Below are 20,839 nucleotides of genomic sequence, written 5' to 3' on the forward strand. Positions count from 1 at the left end.
TACCATAGAAAGTGGTTCAGGCCAAAACATCATCTGTTTTTAACAAGGAGGTAGATATAGCTCTTGTAGATAATAGGAGCAAGGGATATGAGTTGAGGGAATGATTATACAGTGAGCTGGATATCAGCCATGATCATATTGATTGGGGGCGCAAGCTCTTGGGATCGACTGGCTTACTCCTGCAGTTTTCTTCAATGTTTCTAGGGCACAAGCATACACATGAATTTAGGAGAAATAGGCCATTCAGCCCCTTCAGGCTGATGCATTATTCATTGACATCATGACTGATCTTGACTGACCTGTTTGTATTCCAAATTCCATATTTTCGCCTATCCCCGATAATCTGATCACCATTCCTAATGAGAATCTACTTCCAGCACGAAAATATTCAATAATCCCCTCTCCACTGCCTTCTAAGGTAGCAAGGTCCAAAGTTACATTACCATCTGAGAGAAAATAATTTTGCTTGACACTGTCTCAACCATACCCCTTAGTTCTGGACTCATCACAAGAGTAAACATCTTCTCCACGTCCATCATGTCAAGACAATTCAAGATTTTATAAACTTCAAGCAACCAATAACATTCAAACAAAAGGTACAGCAATAGACACTCTGGTCCATCAAGTGTGCCCAGCTATTCAACAAGATCATGGGTGATCTGTCCCAGGCCTTAAATAATTTTTCATGCCAACTCCTTGTGGGCCTCAGTCCGATTTTTCATAGATTTATCTATCTCTATTTTAAGTACTTAGTGATCTAGCCTCCACAATTCTTTAACAAAGAGAATTCCCCTTATTCTCTAACTACGGTCTCGAGTTTGAGATTCCCCCACTAGTGGAAGCATCCCCATTACTGTGCTATAAATTTTTGCTATAAATTCTGTGCCTTACAATTGTGTCCTCCACAACCACCTATGAAGGAGCGACGCTCCGAAAGCTAGTGTACTTCCAATTAAACCTGTTGGATTATAACCTGGTGCTGTGTGACTTTTAAAATTTGATAGATCATATTTACCATTATTGTAACATACTTTCTCAAAGATGGCAACTTCTGTGAAACTGCAGATTGATCATATAAAATTGGTCCTGTGAATTTATTTTGGGACTGTAGACTTTTATTGACATTTTCCCTGATCTGTCAGGTTTATTATTCTGGCTATCAATAACCCAAGGCAGTTCTAACAACAGAACATATCCAATGTTCTTCACTGCAAAAAATACTGAAGTCTTACCTATACAATGCTCACGCTCACAAGTGAATCGGTTTAAGTCCAAAAATCAGATCAGAATGGCTAATCGGCCTACTCTTTCATAACTTCCAGCCATTGATTAGATGATCTCCTCCTGAGCTAACTAATTATGCTGTGAGGCAAGTCTTTGTTTATATTCTTTCCATTGAAAGAAACTGTGCATTTACACCTTTACACTGTCGAGTCTCCAGCAAACGATCAGTTTGACTACCGACAAATGTAAACATGTCATCTACTATGCTTTAGCTTTATTGGCAAAAGGAACAGGCAATTTGAAGACCATAAAACGTCATTCTAATGTTGAGGGATAAATGTGACATTGGAGACACCTCCCTGCCCATCTCCATTGGAATGGAGGTGGCAGAATCAGAGCAGAACAAATTGCCCTCCTTCACTACTTCACCAACGCTGACATTTTTTTTAGATATTATTGTCAAGTGCACTCAAGTACAGGAATACAGGAGTACAGTAAAGTGTACAAAGTCACCATTTCTCTAGCACCATCTTAGTATACAAAATACAGCAGTACAAACAGAAGCAGAGATAAAAGAAACAGCCAAAAGAAAAGGAAATGTCCAGATCATTCCCCCACCTTCAATATGAATCTTTGCTGCCAGAAAAACAAAGCCACAAAGTCCATCCCATAGCCTGCAAACACTCAGGTGCCCCTATAAAAGTTGGCAAGGGTATTTGCCATCACGCCAAATTTCCTCAGCTGGAAGAGACGTTGTTGGACCTTTGTAACCAGTGCGTCCACATGAAGAGCTCAAGAAAGCTTGTTGTGGATGACCACTCCCAGGAGCTTTATTTTCTCCACTTGTTCCACCTCTGTGCTGTTAATGCAATAATGAGTTCCTTATTTTTGCCGGAATGGAGAGCTAGGTTGTCCTCAGTGCACCATTTTTAGAGGTCTTTCGCCTCTCGCCTGCAGTCCAATTAAGATAGTATCATCAGCGAACTTGTAAATGGCATTAGTCTGGTATTTGGTGATGCAGTTATGGGTATACAGTGAGTACAGTAGGGGGCTGAGTACACACCCCTGGGTGGGGGTGGGGGTGTTTTAGTGTTAATTATTAGTGAGGATGAAATATTGTCCCCAATCTTCACTGATTGTGGGCGGTGGGTCAGGAAACTAAGGATTCAGTTGCAGAGACTGGGGTTTAGTCAGAGATTACTAAATGTAGTAATCAGTCTCGAGGGGATAATAGTGTTGAAGGCTGAATTGTAGTCAAATCAGTAGGATTCTTATGTAGCTGTTCTTGGTGCCAATGCTTCGGTTATACAGGGCATCAGTGAGACCACATCTAAAATACTGTGCATGGTTTTGCTCATTGTTTAGGGAAGGTTGTAAAAACATCGGATGAAGTTCAGAGGAGGATTAATGGATGTAAAGGTTGGACCTGTTTCCACTGGAGGGTGAAAGTATTCAATTTACAGTTTTTGTCCTTTATTTAAAAAAGGATATACAGTACTGGCATTGGAAGCAAGTCAAAAGCAATTCAATCAGCTGATTCCTGAGTTGATTTATCAAGAATGGCTAAGCCAGTGAGGCCTTCATTAATTGGAGCTTAAAAATGTTTCTGGAAAAGCGCAGCAGGTTTTTTGCCCGAAACCTTGTTTCTGCTGTTCCTTTGATGCTGCCTGGCCTGCTGCGTTTTTCCAGCAACACATTTTTAAGCTCTGATCTCCACCATCTGCAGTCCTCACTTTCTTCTTTATTAATTGGAGCTTAGAAGAATGAGGGGTGATCCTATTGACACATACAAGATTCTGAGGATAATATATTTCATGGGGTGAATTTGTACTTGCAGAGTTACATTGTACTTTGCTCAAAAACTGCATGAATTCATGTAAAACTGTGTTAGCTCACTTTTTAGATTAGAATCAATCTAAACATCATGACATAGACAGAGAACACAGGGGGCTAACACCTTCAACATATTGTCTAGCTAGCACCAATTGTTACAGTTAACCTGAGAATGCAACTTTAAAAAAAAGGTTTTGTGATTTACACATGAAAGAAGTGAAACTACCATGGTATTCGAACAGATGAAAGACTCAACAGACAATCAAGGTATTTTTCAAAGTATAATTTCAGTTACATCACACTGTAAATTTTTGCTATAAATTCTGTGCCTTATAATTGTATATTCCACAACCATCTGATGGAGGAGCGGCACTCCAAAAGCTAGTGTGCTTCCAGTTAAATCTGTTGGACTATAACCTGGTGATGTATGATTTTTAATTTTGTACACCCCAGTCCAACACCAGCATCTCCAAATCATATTAAATTTTAGCTTGCTACTAACAGTTAGAGTATTCAACTTCCTTTTAATCTCCTCTTGATCAGCTACAACAAATATTGTTTTTTTTTCAGCATGCAACCTTTAAAGGTCAATTTAAGACATAGTTAACGAGATGAAAAGGAAAGAGCCAATTGTGAAAGTTTTCTTAAAGAAAGTGGATGTTTGTTACCATACTAACTGTGGGACAAAAAAAACATGACATCAAACACAAACAATAAAAGTTTAGCAAGGAAAGATAGTCTTGTACAGACAGGAAGAATTAAAGTTACGCATGTTTAAGTCGTTATAGCCTAAGAGTGCGTGTGATGAAGTCTTCCAGGTTTTGTTGTTATGATTCCAGCACTCCTTCTCTATGCTCATCTCTGCCAAGCAGCTATTGACACACAGTCTGTTTGAAAATTTCTCAGCAGTGATGCAATTGCCCGGCTTCAAGGTCTTAATTTTGGTGCAGAGATTTCATTTATTTCAAAAGGGTCTCCTGGACTCCCCTCAATCTGTGGTCAGCTGATCACAGAAGTCATTTTGACTGGTAACTGTCCTTTTTTAAAAAACCATTTTAGACCAAGGAAGGTCTCAGAAAAAGCAATCAAATGATGGAATGACGTATCGGTCATTTGGTATTAAACAACTTCAGAATTACTGAAGAAAGGACATTTTGTTTAAGCGTTTATCTTGCACCCATTAGGGCAATTCGCAATAAACATCAGGTAAAAGGAAAACAACATCTATACTGTATAAAGGAGAATTGTTGATTAGTAAGCAAATGGACTCTGATTGATAATGGTGTTGTCCCAGCGAATTCACCATTAACAATGACTGTTAGTTAATAGCCAAGTTTTGTTTAAAATTTAAACCAGCCAAGTTAACTGATGGTTCAAGATATTGCCCTGAGGAATAAATTTTGCCGTTGCCTATTTTGTTGAATTTATACAGAAGCAATGTGTGAACATATTCTTTCTGCAAAGAATATGGCCCTGTGTAATAATACACATAAATTCATGTACATGCTTCTAATAACTGCATTTGTAAAATCCACAAGTATACAAACTTAGTTGTTTTTCTGTGATCAGGCAACATTTGCTAACTAATACAGAATATGAAAACAATTACACTAACAAAGTTACGATTGCCAACTGGGCTCGTAGACACAATTATTTTTAATCAACCTGTTTGCTCATGTTATAACCCATCTCCAGAGCAGCATCAGGACCATCTGTTCCAGAGGTAGGGATCTTACCACTGCACTACAATATCCTGAGATTGTAGAAATACCTTGCAAAATGTTCTAACAAGTGGAAGATAGAATAATTGCAACAAAAATGTTTTAATTCAGCAATATTTACAACTGTCATCACAAAAGCAATTGAAAATTGTTCAATTACCATTTGATGGCAAAATTAATTACTAGAAATTGCACAGCATGAAAATTAAAATGGAAGCACACTATACTAAGACAAGTTAAAATAAAGTTGTTTTATGATGATTTACTTCACAATAAGTCAATGTTATGATCTCAGAATCACAGGAGGAGGTGCGGAAGGAGGTGGTTTACTTCATCACAATTGCAACAGTTTTATTATCTAGAGAGTCAATCGCCTGCCTTTTCCCCATATCCCTGCACATCATTTCTATCTAATGAATCATCCACTGCTCTCTTGAATACATGGAAACATAACATTCCCTCATACATGTTCGTTGAAACCTTTGCAGGTTTTCTGGATCCATACCTTCTTGTGGCTCCCTGTCTAAAGGGGGAACATCATCTGCCAAAGAAAAGTCCAGAGGTGCACCTGCAATTTCCACCATATCTTCATCACTTGTGTTGCTCTGGTAGCTATTGAAACTACCTCTTCGGTACAATTGATCCTTTGCCATTTTTACTTAAGATCTGCAAAACAAATTCAGTAGAAAATACTTTTAGATCATGGAGTATAAAAGTCCTAAGCTAATTCTGTATGATTTGGTAATCATTACAGGGTCATGGCTGCAGCATGACACCTATTACAAACTGTAATATTAATGTATAGAAGACCTTTAAGAAGGACACAAAAGGTAAGAAAAAGGTGGAGAGAAGGTTCTGTAATTTATTGAGCTCAATGAATAACCTAAGTCCAGGAAACCAGAATACCAAAATTGTTTTGGTAGAGATGGGAAATGATAAAGTAAGTCACTTATGACAGTGTGTACAAGCACCTGACAATGAACAAATTATAGATTTGAGCATAAACGAAGGAAAAGTGGAATAGTTTCAGAAAGGAACAGCAATAATCATGGGAGATTTCAACTCACGTATAGACTGGAAAAGTCAAATGAATGGAATGTTTTCAGGATAGTTTCTCAGAACATCATGTTCTGGAGCCAACCAGTGAGTAATTTCTATGAGATCTATGTTGTGCAATGAGATAGAATTAATTAAAGTGACTGTAGCTGTTTGAATTTTAATTCAGACTGAAAGAAAGAAGACTTGGGTCAGGGAATTTTTAAAAATTTAGTTGAGGGCAGTGAGGGCATGAAAACGGAGTTGGTTAAAGTGAATTTTTCTTTTTTTTTTGAGTGTGAGCAGTGGCTGAGTTTAAACGAACCCGGAAGACTAAAGCTAAGGTAAGACAGTTTGTTTTAAAATTACTTAGCGGTAGCGGGCAGCGGCGGGTTTTTTCTCTCTTCACAGAAAGAGCGGGAGAAGTAGGGGGAAGTGACGTCGACCAGAGGGGCAGCCGGGAAGGAAAGCAGTGAGTATAAATACTCACTCTTCGATGCCAACGATCATTTTGAGTATATAAATCAGAAAGGCAGCTAAACTCGAGGCTCTACAACTGTAGTATCTCCCACCCACCCTCCTCCTCTAACCTCCTTAAGTACTCTGGCTTTTTAAGGTAAGGATTTTCTATTTGTTTACCAGTGACTGGTTAAAAATTAACTTTTTTTTAATCTATTAATTCTTTTTTAGGAAAAGACTATAGCAGATAGGTATCAGAAAGTATTTTAACTCAAACCTGTACAAAGTAACAAAGTAATTAACTAAGCAGAGATGGCTGGGCAGGTGATGTGCTGTAGCTGTATGATGTGGGAGCTGGCTGATCCCATTGTGAATGGCAGTGACTACATCTGCAGCAAGTGTTGGTTGCTGAAAGAACTCCGGATCAGAGTTGATGGTCTGGAATCTAAGCTTCAAACGCTGCGGCACATCTGGGAGGGGGAAGAGTTACCTGGACGCTTTGTTTCAGGAGGCAGTCACACCTGGGAGATTAAGTAATTCACATTCAGTTAGTGATCAGGGACATCAGAATGTGAAAGTAAGTGAGGCAGGTAGGGGAAACCTGAGTTCAGGAGTGCAGGAGCCTCAGCCCTTGACCTTGTCCAACAGGTACGAGATTCTTGCTCCCTGTTCGGATGAGGAAAAGGGCTCTGGACAGGATGAGTCAGGTGACCATGGCACCATGATACAGAAGGCCATTCAAGAGGGGGAAGCTAATAGACAAGTAGTGGTTATAGGGGATTCTATAATTACGGGGACAGATAGTATCCTTTGCAAGCCGGATCGGGAGTCTCGCGTGATGTGTTGCCTGCCCGGTGCCAGGGTGCGGGACATCTCCGACAAGCTTGAAAGGATATTGGAGCGGGAGGGGGAGGATCCAGTTGTTGTGGTCCACGTTGGTACTAACAACATAGGCAAAGCTAGAGTGGAGGACCTGTTTGGGGATTATGAAGCACTAGGAAGGAAATTGAAGTACAGGTCCTCAAGGGTCATAATTACTGCCCGAGCCACATGCCAATTGGCATAGAGATAAGAAAATTAGGGAAGTAAACACATGGCTAAGGGATTGGTGTGGGAAAGAGGAGATTCCACTTCATGGGGCATTGGCATCAGTTTTGGAACTGGGGGGGGATCTGTACCATTGGGACGGTCTCCACCTGAACTGATCAGGTACCAGTGTTCTAGCGAAGAGGCTAAATAGGGTGGTCAGTAGGACTTTAAACTTCGGAGTTGGGGGGAGGGAGGGAAAGTGAAAGCGACAGGGAGTATGGAGTTAAATGGAAAGATAAGCAACAGGATAGCATGTGTGCAGGCGGATTTAAACTCGAGGCAGACTGGGATGCAGCAAAAAGGAAGGATAACTTAGGACATCTTATGACTTCCAATATCTCTAAGCATTCGTAACAAAGCAGATGAACTAATGGCACAGATGATAGTGAATGATTATGATGTGGTAGGCATCACAGAGACGTGGTTACGGGGGGGGGGGGGGTCAGGACTGGCAGTTAAACCTCCAAGGATTTTCAACTTATCGAAAAGACAGGGAGGTGGGCAGAGGGGGTGGGGTTGCCTTGTTAGTTAAGAACAAAATTAAATCTATGACACTGAATGACATAGCGTCGGATGATGTGAAGTCTGTGTGGGTGGAATTGAGGAACCACAAAGGCAAAAAAAACCATAATTGGAGTTGTGTACAGACCTCCTAACAGTGGTCAGGACCAGGGATGCAACATGTACCGGGAAATAGAGAAGGCATGTCAGAAAGGCAAGGTCACAGTGATCATGGGAGACTTCAATATGCAGGTGGACTGGGTAAATAACGTTGCCAGTGGATCCAAAGAAAGGGAATTCATGGAATGCTTACAGGATGGCTTTTTGGAACAGCTTGTCATGGAGTCCACAAGGGAGCAGGCTATTCTGGACCTAGTGCTATGTAATGAACCAGACTTTATAAAAGATCTTAAAGTAAGGGAACACTTAGGAAGCAGTGATCATAATATGGTAAAGTTCAGTCTGCAGTTTGAAAGAGAGAAGGCAAAATCGAATGTAATGGTGTTACATTTAAATAAAGGTAATAATGAGGGCATGAGAGAGGAACTGAAAAATAGACTGGAAGCAGAGCCTAGCAGGGAAGACAGTAGAGCAAAAGTGGCAGGAGTTTGTGTGTATAATTGAGGACACTGTACAGAGGTTCATCCCCAAGAAAAGAAAGATTATCCGGGGAGGGATTCGACAGCCATGGCTGACAAAGGAAGTCAGGAAATGTATTAAAGAAAAAGAGAGATCCTATAAAGTGGCCAAGAGCAGTGGGAAATCAGAAGATTGGGAAGGCTACAAAAATAAACAGAGGATAACAAAGAGAGAAATAAGGAAGGAGAGGATCAAATAAGGAAGGAGAGGCTAGCCAGTAATATTAGAAATGATAGTAAAAGTTGCTTTCAATAGATAAGAAACAAAAGACAGGCAAAGTTAGACATTGGGCCACTTCAAACTGATGCTGGAAGCATAGTGATGGGAGATAAGGAAATAGCAGGAGAACTTAACAAGTACTTTGTGTCAGTCTTCTCAGTGGAAGACATGAGTAATATCCCAACAATTAAAGGCACTCAGGGGGCTGAGTTGAGTATGGTTGCCATTACAAAAGAGATAGTGCTAGAAAAGCTAAAAGGTCTTAAAATTGATAAATCTCTTGGCCCCGATGGAATACATCCTAGAGTTCTGAGGGAGGTGGCTGAGGAAATAGCGGAGGCATTGGTTGAGATCTTTCAAAAGTCACTGGAGTCAGGGAAAGTCCCGGATGATTGGAAGATCGCTGTTGTAACCCCCTTGTTCAAGAAAGGATCAAGACAAAAGATGGAAAATTATAGACCAATTAGCCTAACCTCGGTTGTTGGTAAAATTCTAGAATCCATCATTAAGGATGAGGTTTCTAAATTCTTGGAAGAGCAGAGTCTGATTAGAACAAGTCAACATGGATTTAGTAAGGGGAGGTCATGCCTGACAATCCTGTTGGAATTCTTTGAAGAGGTGACAAGTAGGTTAGACCAGGGAAACCCAGTGGATGTGGTCTATCTAGACTTCCAAAAGGCCTTTGATAAGGTGCCACACGGGAGGCTGCTGAGCAAGGTGAGGGCCCATGGTCTTCGAGGTGAGCTACTGGTATGGATTGAGAATTGGCTGTCTGACAGAAGGCAGAGAGTTGGGATAAAAGGTTCTTTTTTGGAATGGCAGCCGGTGACAAGCGGTGCCCCGCAGGGTTCAGTGTTGGGGCCGCAGCTGTTCATATTATATATTAATGATCTGGATGAAGGGACTGGGGGCATTCTAGCGAAGTTTGCAGATGATACAAACTTAGGTGGACAGGCAGGTAGTACTGAGGAAGTGGGGAGGCTACAGAAGGATCTAGACAGTTTGGGAGAGTGGTCCAGGAAATGGCTGATGGAATTCATTGTGAGCAAATGCGAGGAAATGCACTTTGGCAAAAAGAATAAAAGCGTAGACTACTTTCTAAATGGTGAGAAAATTCATAAAGCCAAAGTACAAAGGGATCTGGGAGTGCTAGTCGAGGATTCTCTAAAAGGTAAACATGCAGGTTGAGTCCGTGATTAAGAAAGCAAATGCAATGTTGTCACTTATCTCAAGAGGGTTGGAATATAAAAGCACCCTTGTGCTACTGAGACTTTATAAAGCTCTGGTTAGGCCCCATTTGGAGTACTGTGTCCAGTTTTGGTCCCCACACCTCAGGAAGGACATACTGGCACTGGAGCGTGTCCAGCGGAGATTCACACGGATGATCCCTGCAATGGTAGGTCTAACATACGAGGAACGGCTGAGGATCCTGTGATTGTATTCATTAGAGTTTAGAAGATTAAGGGGAGATTTAATAGAAACTTGCAAGATAATACGTGGCTTGGAAAGGGTGGATGCTAGGAAATTGTTTCCGTTAGGCGAGGAGACTAAGATCCGTGGATACAGCCTTAGAATTAGAGGGGGTCAATTCAGAATAGATATGCGGAGATATTTCTTCAGCCAGAGAGTGGTGGGCCTGTGGAATTCATTGCCACAGAGTGCAGTGGAGGCCGGGACGCTAAATGTCTTCAAGGCAGAGATTGATAAATTTTTGATGTCACAAGGAATTAAGGGCTCCGGGGAGAATGCTGGTAAATGGGGTTGAAATGCCCATCAGCGGAGTGGACTCGATGGGCCGAATGGCCTTACTTCCACTCCTATGTCTTATGGTCTTAATATGTTTCCTCATATGGGAGAATTTAGAACTAGGGATCATTTCCTGAAAGTAAAACATTATTTATTTAAACCTGAGACAAGGTGAAATTTTTTTTCTCACACTTTGGAAAGTTCTTCTTGAAAAGATGCTGGAACCCAGTCTTTGAATATTTTTTAACGGCAGAGGTGGTTAGAGTATTGTTAAGCTCGATGGTGAAAGGTTATCTATCAAGGGCAAGAGACAATGTGGATTTGACGTTATAATCAGATCAGTCATGATCTTACTAAAAGGAGCAAAATTGCTTACAACTGCCCCCTGGTTACGTATGCATACATCTCTTTATTTAAGGATATAAATGTGTTTGAAGTGGTTCATAGAAGGACTACCAGAATATCTGGAATACCTGAGTTCTATTATGAGCAAAGGTTGAACAGACTGGCCTCATTTCCACTGGAATTTAGAACAGCGAAGGTGATTTAACTGAGGTACAAAAGATCCCCAATGGTTTGATAAGGTTGACATGAAAAGAATTATAGTTCCTTGCAGTGTTTTAATTAGAGGCCTCCTTTTAAAGACAGATGAGAATTGTTTTTTTATTTGCTCTCACAGGGTTGTGCAACTTTGAAACTCCTGCCTTAACAGGCAGCAGTGGCAGGATTATTACATGCTTTAAAGACAGATGTAGATAGATTCTTGTTAAGCAACAGAATCAAAGGTTATTATGAGTGGGTGGAAATGTGGAATTTGAAACATAACCATATCAGCCTTCAGGAGCCAAGCTGTTACTCTTCTCACTTCATATATTTGTCAAACAGAAAAATGAAAGCTCGGAGAAGTGACTAAAGGCTTGCTGGAAATAGTGGCTCAGAATTTACTTCCAAAATAGCAAGTTCAGTGTATACATTGCTGTTAAGCTATAAAACCACTCAGTACCTCATCATGAGGGAGATACCCTCTGAACTATGAATCATTGCAAATGGCTGGATGATATATGACCTTCTAATAAAATACTCATTGGAATAATCTACTCACCCTCAACTGTCCTTTTAGTTAATTCATGTGTTAACTGCCAACTAAACACATCGCAGAAATTAGGACTGGTGATTTTTGGTCAGGAGATTTATATTTCTGCTGAGCAACCTCCCTGGCCCAGAAGAAAATAATTTAAACTGCATTATAAACAGGTGAGGAGGGAGGATCAGTTTCCTATTTTTACAAATCCTCTCTGTTTGGTTGCAATAAATATTTTTATTTTTAATTCAAGCATGCAGCCATTATTCTTCAAGTAAAAATGTAGTTATCATAGAATCCCTACAGTGTGGAAACAGGCCTTTCAGCCCGACAAGTCCACACCGACCCTCTGAAGAGCAAACCACCCAGACCCATTCCCCTACCCCATTACTCTACATTTTAGCCGACTAATGCACCTAAACCACACAACCCTGATTACTATGAGCAACTTATATGCACCTAACCTGCACATCTTTGGTTTGTGGGAGGAAACTGGAGCACTTGGAGGAAACCCACGTAGACACGGGGAGAATGTGCAAATTAAAATGAGGGAATCAACTAAAAGATTTACTTGAGTCAGAGAAAGAAGAATTTTATTACTTGGACCAGGAATAAATAAAGATGTAACACCTAATATACACATACACACACTCTGACATAGGTAACAATGGAGAGTGACACAGACAGCAAGAAATAAGGATATGAAGGTAAGAAGACCTTAAAGTATGAGAGATGTTGGATCATAAACCGGAGGCCACAATTGGTTTTCAACAGCAGCAGTAGAATTTGTAGTATCTTTTGAGTTCTGAGTGGTCTGTTTTCCCAAGTTACTCTTTTACCATGTTCTGATTTCCAAGATAATGAGAGAAGCAGACAGGTAAGAGATTATCCAACTCTTGCTGTCATAAAATTTATTTTCTTTCTCTTTGCTCTGCTGTACAATAGCAGCTGCCTGAACTTAGTGCAGTCTAGAGTCCAGTTCCATTGTCTCTCCAAGGTGGCTAACTGACAGCGAGTCTTTCATCCCTCAATACACTCATATCCACTATCACACTACCATTTACACATATGAAAGACGCTTTCCAATGCCTCCATGGAGCCATGAAGTCTAAGCTATCATATTAATCTGCACAGAACAAGAACGTTCCAGATATTATCTGTAAAGAAACATCAACACAATGTATACAGGTGATGCATGGTGATGTAATGATCATACCTAGGTCACATAATTATGTAGAATAACTGGAGATGGTGTTTGAATCTACTGGGTTGTAAATACTGAGCTTTAAGGAAAACATCTTAGACTCAGGCATAGGAACAGAAGTAGATCATTCACCTCATTGAAGTTCACCATTGAATTAGTTCATGGTTGAAAATTTACATCAATGTCATTTTTCCACATTACCTCCAAATCTCATTTAACAATCTCTCAAATTTATGAACCTGTTCAGATGATTGAGTTTCCACAGTCCTTTAGAGAACAGCATTTCAAAGATTCACCACTTCTGAGTGAAGGAATTTCTTTTCATCTGTCTTGAACGGCCTGTAACTTGTTACGATTACGTCTGCTGAATTTAAACTTACGAGCCGAGGAAATAACTTATCTATATTACCCGGTCACATAATGTAAGGGGTTTCTTGGTTTCAGTGAAAATATTCCTCGTTTATGAAATTCTCGGAAATACAGATCCAGTCTCCTTAATCTTTCTACGTGTGTGACATTCCTGCCATCACAGGGATAACTCTATGAAGCTGTGATGCACTCACTTGATGTCAAGTATATCCACTCCTTAGATAAGCTGACCAAAACTGTAAATAAACTCCAGTTGAGATTTCACATAGACACTACACAACAGCAGCAAAACATCCTGTACTCTGCCACATTCTAGCCCATCCACTTAACCTTCTAAGTCTTCTTGACATCTCCTTGTATCCTTCTCAATATAGTATTTAGCTTCACTCCCAGCTGGGTGTCATCAACAAATTAAGGAATATTGCAATTGATCCCACATTCAAACCATTTATACAGAACTTGAACAGCCGTGGACCTAGTACTAATCCTTGCTGTACTTGCTAATGATCATCTGTCACCCCGAGAATGGTCTGTTTATCCCAACTATCTACTTTCTGTCAGTTAACTAATTACGTTAACCATACCTGTATATTTACCCCAATCCTATACACTCTAATTTTAGTTATTAACCTCCTATGTGGACCTACTTAAAGATTTTCTAAAAATCTAAATACATTGCATGCTAAAGTGATATCTTCAAAGAACTCCAACAAATTTGCCAAACATGATATTCCTTTCATTTCAAGTTGACTCTGCCCAACTTTACCATTCTTTTCTAAATATGTTAACACATTCTTTACAATAAATTCCAACATTTTCCCTATCACTGATGTCAAACCAACATATGTAGTTTGCCATTGTACATCTTCCTCCCTTTTTGAAATGGTACAGTTACATTTGCTACATTCTGCAGCAACCTTTCCAGGATTTACAGAATTTTGAAAGATATCCATTATTTATATATCTATTATCTCTCTAGCCGTCTCATTCAACATGTTGGGAGGAAGCTCAGCTGGTCCAAAGCATACATCAATCTTCAATCCAATTAACATTTGAATTACTACCTCCATACTAAATGTCTTTTAGTTTCTTAATTCCCAAGTCTCATGGGTTGCCTTATATTTCTGGATCTTCATCTGTGAAGATATACACAAAGTAACTGAAAGCTTCTCCCCCATTTCCCTGTTGTGCACTATAAATTCTCCAATCTGCACCTGTAACAGGCTCACATTCTTTTCCATTCAGTCCAATTTTATATTCTTGCTAGTGTGTTTTTGATTTTGGACTGAAAAGAAAAAAGGATTGCTGCTTGCTTTGAAAGCAAGATACCTGACATGCATTGCAAGCATCATTTACATTGGTTGCAGTAGCTGAAGTATAGTTTTGTAGATGAGCTGAAGTCCAAGCTGATGTACCAATGGAGCTCTGGTTGGTAATAAGAACCTGATCACTAGCTCACAGACCAATCAAAAAGGCCTTCTGGCTGCCAACAGTTAGCTGACTGGTACTCAGTTAGGTGAACAAGATAGGGAGAAGACTTCAGATCTCAGACCTCCACTAGCTCAAGAGCTCTCTCTGCTTTCTGCAGTGAAAACTACTTTTATCCTGAAGCAAACCAGCCACTTTTCCTTCAGCAATTGTTACAAGTTATGACTTTTGATTGATATGTCAGAGACCTTATATAAGTAGGAAACAGTCATCTGCCTCCTGCAACCCAGTGAAAGCCTCCAGAGTAGGAAGACAGAAAAGCAGTATTTAGCATTCTGATTATCAGAAAAATCATAAAGGGTCAACTTAGCAACTCTGTATAGGAACCACTGAACAGCCTTCCCAGTCTTTTCCTCTGTTTATCATGCACATGATTTTTCTTTCCTTATCTTTGTATTAGGATGAGTTTTTAAAAGGGATTAGAAGTTAATTAGAAGAGTCAGACTTTCATAAATTCATAGTTGTTTACCTGTAGCCGGAGTCTAATCACATGTAATAAAAAGTAATTTTGTTAAGTGTGAAATCTGGTCTGTGTTTTCAACCAACCTGGGTCTGAAAATCAGGTAAATTAAAAAAAATTAACTTTGGTCTCAACTTTGGGAATAACAGCACGTGATTTCTGATGCGCTAACACAGAGAGGGGTGTTAGGAATAGTTATTTTTGTCTTTCTGAATCAGATTCTTTGCATTCTTTTGCTGGATTCTAAACTGCTCCTAATTCACAGGCATTCTTAACAGCCACTTCCTTTGATCTAATGTGATTTTTAATCTCTTTAGTTAACTACAGTTGGTTGACCATTCCCTTTCGATATATAAGCCTTAGAGGAATGTACATCTGTTGTACACCCTAAAGCACTTCTTTAAATATTAGCCATTGTCTGTTAAGAAGCAGTACATAGGAAATTAAAATTAGTTTGATGATTGAAAAAAAATCCATGGTTAGGTTATGCCTGCTGGTTACAGGCAAAGGTAATTAAGCATGACAATTAACCTAGATATTCTTAAATTGGCTAGAAAGAAGAACTCTTACTGCAACATGTAATAACTCCATACAAACCTGTCACAGTAGGTGCTGCAAGATGTGTCAGATTGTGGACATGGATACCACCATTACATGTGGGGACACCTCCCACCTTGTACATGGCAGGTACTCATGTGACTCAGCCAACATGGTCTATCTTATACGTTGCAGGCAAGGATGCCCTGAGGCATGGTACATTGGGGAAACTGAGCAGATGCTATAGCAACGGATGAATGGGCACCACACAACAATCAACAGACAGGAGTGTTGCCTCCCAGTTGGGGAACACTTCAGTGGTCCAGGATCTTCTACCTCGGACCTTCGGGTGACCATCTTCCAAGGCGGACTTCAGGACAGGCAGCAGCGAAAAGTGGCCGAGCAGAGGCTGATAGCTAAGTTTGGTACACATAGAGAGGGCCTCAACAGGGCCTTAGGTTCATGTCACATTACAGTTGACCACCATTGCACTATACACACACACACAGACACTCCTACACACACACACATACACAGACATTCACACACACAGACATTCACACACACAGACATTCACACACACAGACATTCACACACACTCACACAGGCATCCTCTCAGAGATTTAGATCACTCTACACTCATGCACACACATATACACTCTTTCACACACAGACACTCACAACTCCCCACCCCAGACACCGCGCGCACACTCCCACACACACGCATGCACCCCCTCACAGACTTAAGACACTCTACATTCACTACACACACATTTACACTCTCTCACACTCAACCCCCAACCCAGACAGACACACACACAGACAGTCACGAAGACCCACATACACACATGTACACATACGCTTGTGGGGTGAATTTGTACTTGCAGAGTTACATTGTACTTTGCTCAAAAACTGCATAAATTCATGTAAAACTCTGTTAGCTCACTTTTTAGATTAGAATCAATCTAAACATGGCATAGACAGAGAACACAGGGGCTAACACCTTCAACATATTCTCTAGCTAACATCAATTGTTACAGCTAACCTGAGAATGCAACTTTTAAAAAAGGTTTTGTGATTTACATATGAAAGAAGTGAGACTATCAGGGTATTTGAACAGATGAAAGACTCAACAGACAATCAATGTATAATTTCAGTTACATCGCACTGTAAACTCTTGCTATAAATTCTGTGCCTTATAATTCTGTCCTCCACTATCACCTGATGAAGGAGCGTCGCTCTGAAAACTAGTGTGCTTTCAATTAAACCTGTTGGACTATAACCCAGTGTTGTGTGATTTTTAACTTTGCAATATGTAATGAAGTGTAAATGAAAACACAAAGTATAATTGCATTATTGAGGAATCAGAGGAAAAGGAGAAAAATTGCATGTAAAAGATGTCATAGAAGCATAGAATATGTGCCAGAGTAAGCCATTCTAGCTTGCTCAGCCTCTCAATATGATGCTGATCCTTAGATTAGATTAGATTTACAGTGTGGAAACAGGCCCTTCGGCCCAACAAGTCCACACCGACCCGCCGAAGCGAAACCCACCCATACCCCTACCTTTACCCCTTTACCTAACACTACGGGCAATTTAGCATGGCCAATTCACCTGACCCGCACATCTTTGGACTGTGGGAGGAAACCGGAGCACCCGGAGGAAACCCACGCAGACACGGGGAGAACGTGCAAACTCCACACAGTCAGTCGCCTGAGTCGGGATATGAACCCGGGTCTCAGGCGCTGTGAGGCAGCAGTGCTAACCACTGTGCCACCGTGCCGCCCACTAGTATCTGTTCCTTTTTCTCATATTAGTGGATCCCTTTAGCCCTGAGAACTATACTTAATTTCTTCTTGAAAACATTCAATATTTTGGCTACGCTTTAGTGAGGAAGGTTATCAAAGGATACAGCAGGATACAGAAAAATTGCAAAGTTAGGCAGAGAAATGGCAGATGGAGTTTAATTTGCACAAATGTGAGGTGTTACATTTTGGGAGGTCAAATTCAATAGGCAAGCATGCAGTAAATGGCAGGATTACTGAGAGAACTGATATACAGAGGATCTTGGAGTGCAAGTCCATAGCTCTTTGAAAGTGGCAACACAGTGGATGAGGTGGTAAAGAAGGTGTATGACATGCCTGCCTTCACCAATCAAGGTACGGAGTATAAAAGTTGGCAAGTCATGTTGCAGCTCCATAAAACTTTAGTTAAGCCACGTTGGATGTAATGTTTGCAGCTCTGGTCACCACACTATAGAAAGGATGCAAAAGAAGTTTACCAGGATGTTGCCTGGATTTGAGTGTGTTAGCTATAAGGAGAGGCTGGACAAACTTGGATTGTTTTCACTACAGCATCAGAATTTGAGGGGCAACCTGATAGAATTATATAAAATTATAAAAAAGCATGGATCAGGTGATTGGTCAGAGTCTTCTTCCCTGAGTGGAACTGTCAAGTACTAGGGGCATAATTAAAATGAGAGGGGGAAGTTGAAAGAAGATGTGCAAGGTGCAAGTTTTTTTTTTACGCAGAGGATGATAGGTGCCTAGAATATGCTGAGATTGTAGAAGCAGATGAGATCTGAAAATATGTTGCTGGAAAAGCGCAGCAGGTCAATCATCAACATTCCTGAAGAAGGGCTCATGCCCGAAACGTCGAATCTCCTGCTCCTTGGATGCTGCCTGACCTGCTGCGCTTTTCCAGAAACACATTTTCAGCTCTGATCTCCAGCATCTGCAGTCCTCACTTTCTCCTAGAAGCAGATGAGATATCAATATTTAAGAAGTATTTAAACAGACACATGAACAGGCAGGGAATTGAGGGATTTACACCACATACAGGCAGACAGGATTAATGTGGAATGGCATCACGGTTGGCACAAACATGGTGGGTTGAAGGACCTGTTCCTGTGCTGTACTGTTCAATGTTCTAACTGCTTTGTGGGGTAAGGAATTCTGTTAGTTCACCACTCTGGGTGAAGAAATTAATCATCTCAGTCCTAAATGGCTTACTCTGTATCCTTAAACTCTGACCACTGGTGTCTTTCTTTATCTGTTGAAAAGCTTGCAAGCTTGCTGCTTTCATTAAGCTTTTCAAATAAGTTGATAATGCATTCAAGCACAATTTAAACAATAGATTTAATTCATGACAGAATTTGTTTAGGATTGTTTTTTATTCAAAGCTGTAATTACAAGCTACTTAGCTAGTAAAGTTCTACAGCCAACAAATTTGCAGGACAACTTTGCAGATACCGTTACAACAGATAATTCATCTAATACTAGTTTCCTGGATGCTTGATAACACTAAATATTCAATGTGCCCATAGCTTGTGTCAAATGCATATGAAATACAGTACTTGCATCCCTGGTCAGATTTCAAACTAGGACAAAACTGATCCAGTTCTATGCAACTCCAGGTAAGTCTTGAAAATGCAGCAGAACTGCACCTTCAATTCATATTTCAGCATCCTCATGCACCCAATATACATGAGAAAATCCATTTCACTGCAGGAAAACCTTTAAAAGAAAAACTGTATGCATTTTCTGGCAGAACATCAAGCTCCTAAAACAGAGTACACACAGTGATGAACAAATCAAGATAAGGGAAGGAAGGTTATGTTTCCAGTAAATAAAGTCTCAAAGCTAAAGCATTTCAACATATCCAATAAATCTAAATTGTGTGTGTTTTAAAATAGAGCATTCTGTTTGTGCTACAAAAACACAGCCCAATGCTGACTACCAGCTCCTCTGGAGAGATCATTTCCTCCTCTCTAAAAACATTGCTTTGATTTTTGATGAATATTCTAATCAGTAATTATACATGCTTCATCTTACTCTTTTACCTAATTTTCCAAGAATCCAACATCAGAGAATTTCACCTACATCTATGTCTGCCACTGGTCTGAGCAACAAGTATATTCCAAGATAAATGCTGACTGATGGCTGGCTGACAACAGGACTCAGAAATACCAATTAAAAGAACAAGATAAAAGTAGCTTAGAAACAGGACTCAGTCCACATCACATTTTTCACTTCCTATGATTAAAAACTGGAAAGCTGAAGGATGAAGTTACGAAACATAAAGAGCTATTTTCATCATACTTTGTATGTGAACTTGTCTAGTATACTTGTCAAAGTAGAGAAATTGTAAGGAGAATATTTGAAATGATCCAGATGAGAACAAAGCAAAACAATCATATGAGATTCAATATTTAGTGAGTTTATTTGATGAATCACTGGGCCCAACCAGCCACTTGCCTATGGTGAGTTAACTAACCTCAACCAGGGTGGCCGTATCCTCAGCTAGAGTTTATACTCCTGATCATGATCCAGTGATTCAAGGTGGAAACCTTTCTTTTGTGAACTTCTAGGGTAGGAAACAAGATTTTATTGAACTACAATGGCTTCTACATTCAAATATCCTGGTCTGTAACTTGTCTGAAAATTTCTGCCATGTATTATTACACTGGAGACAACTAATCCCAACAACAGTTCGAAACTTTAAGAAAATAAGGAATTTAGATAAGACGTCACACAAACATCAGAGATTTTCAAAGTATGCATATTTACAGCTTTTAATTGATTTTTTAAAACATTAAAATTTTGGGTATCTGAAAACTGGCTAGAAAATACAATCCAAAGCAAATAAATTGACTGGCAAAATAAAATCAATCAGTAAAGTGTCCTTGGTTCTGTTATAACAAAAGCATTAATGCATGCAATTCCCCCAGGTAAACTGCTAGATCTAAGCCATGTCATCAACCTTAAATATTTGTTGAAGTATAACACTATTGGTCATTACAATAAGTGGTTCAAATATCCTAGTTTCAAGAATGTGAACATAGGAAAGTGACCATATCTAACTTCCATAGACAGAAACATTTTGGTAGGACTTTTTGCAACTCTATTTGTATACGATTTGTCAATCTTTCGAGAAGGAAGGCCTTCCACTTCCAGCAACCTTGTAGAGGCAAGATAAAATAGTCGATTTGCATAATTTCTATTTGTTTGCATTCTATAGTTGTTTGATGTTCTTAGAACATAGCCCGAACATTTTCATAGATTTCTGCAGGAAAATGTGTTGTGAATAATATAGTTTTGCCTGACACGGTAATTTTCAGATATGTCATGACGATGTTAATCAAAAATTAGCTGTACTTATTTTCAACAAAAGTTGAAATGGTTAAAACTGCCTCATCAACTTGTTCGCCTTCAACTCTGGATCAAGATTTGGCT

The 20,839-nt window shown here is 39.8% G+C and overlaps 1 protein-coding gene across 2 annotated transcripts in view; it reads right to left on the reverse strand.

Annotated features, from left to right (window-relative positions):
• clcn5b (chloride channel, voltage-sensitive 5b) overlaps positions 1-20,839 on the reverse strand; it is a 156,796-nt gene that overhangs the window by 83,995 nt on the left and 51,962 nt on the right. For both annotated transcript variants that reach the window (XM_060832729.1, XM_060832732.1), the window contains exon 2: positions 5,284-5,444. In XM_060832729.1, coding sequence (XP_060688712.1) covers positions 5,284-5,431 — 148 coding nt within the window. In that variant the 5' untranslated portion in view covers positions 5,432-5,444. The remainder of the gene's footprint in view (positions 1-5,283; positions 5,445-20,839) is intronic.

The sequence above is a fragment of the Hemiscyllium ocellatum genome, chromosome 11 (genome assembly GCF_020745735.1).
Source record: "Hemiscyllium ocellatum isolate sHemOce1 chromosome 11, sHemOce1.pat.X.cur, whole genome shotgun sequence".
NCBI classification, from domain to species: domain Eukaryota; kingdom Metazoa; phylum Chordata; class Chondrichthyes; order Orectolobiformes; family Hemiscylliidae; genus Hemiscyllium; species Hemiscyllium ocellatum.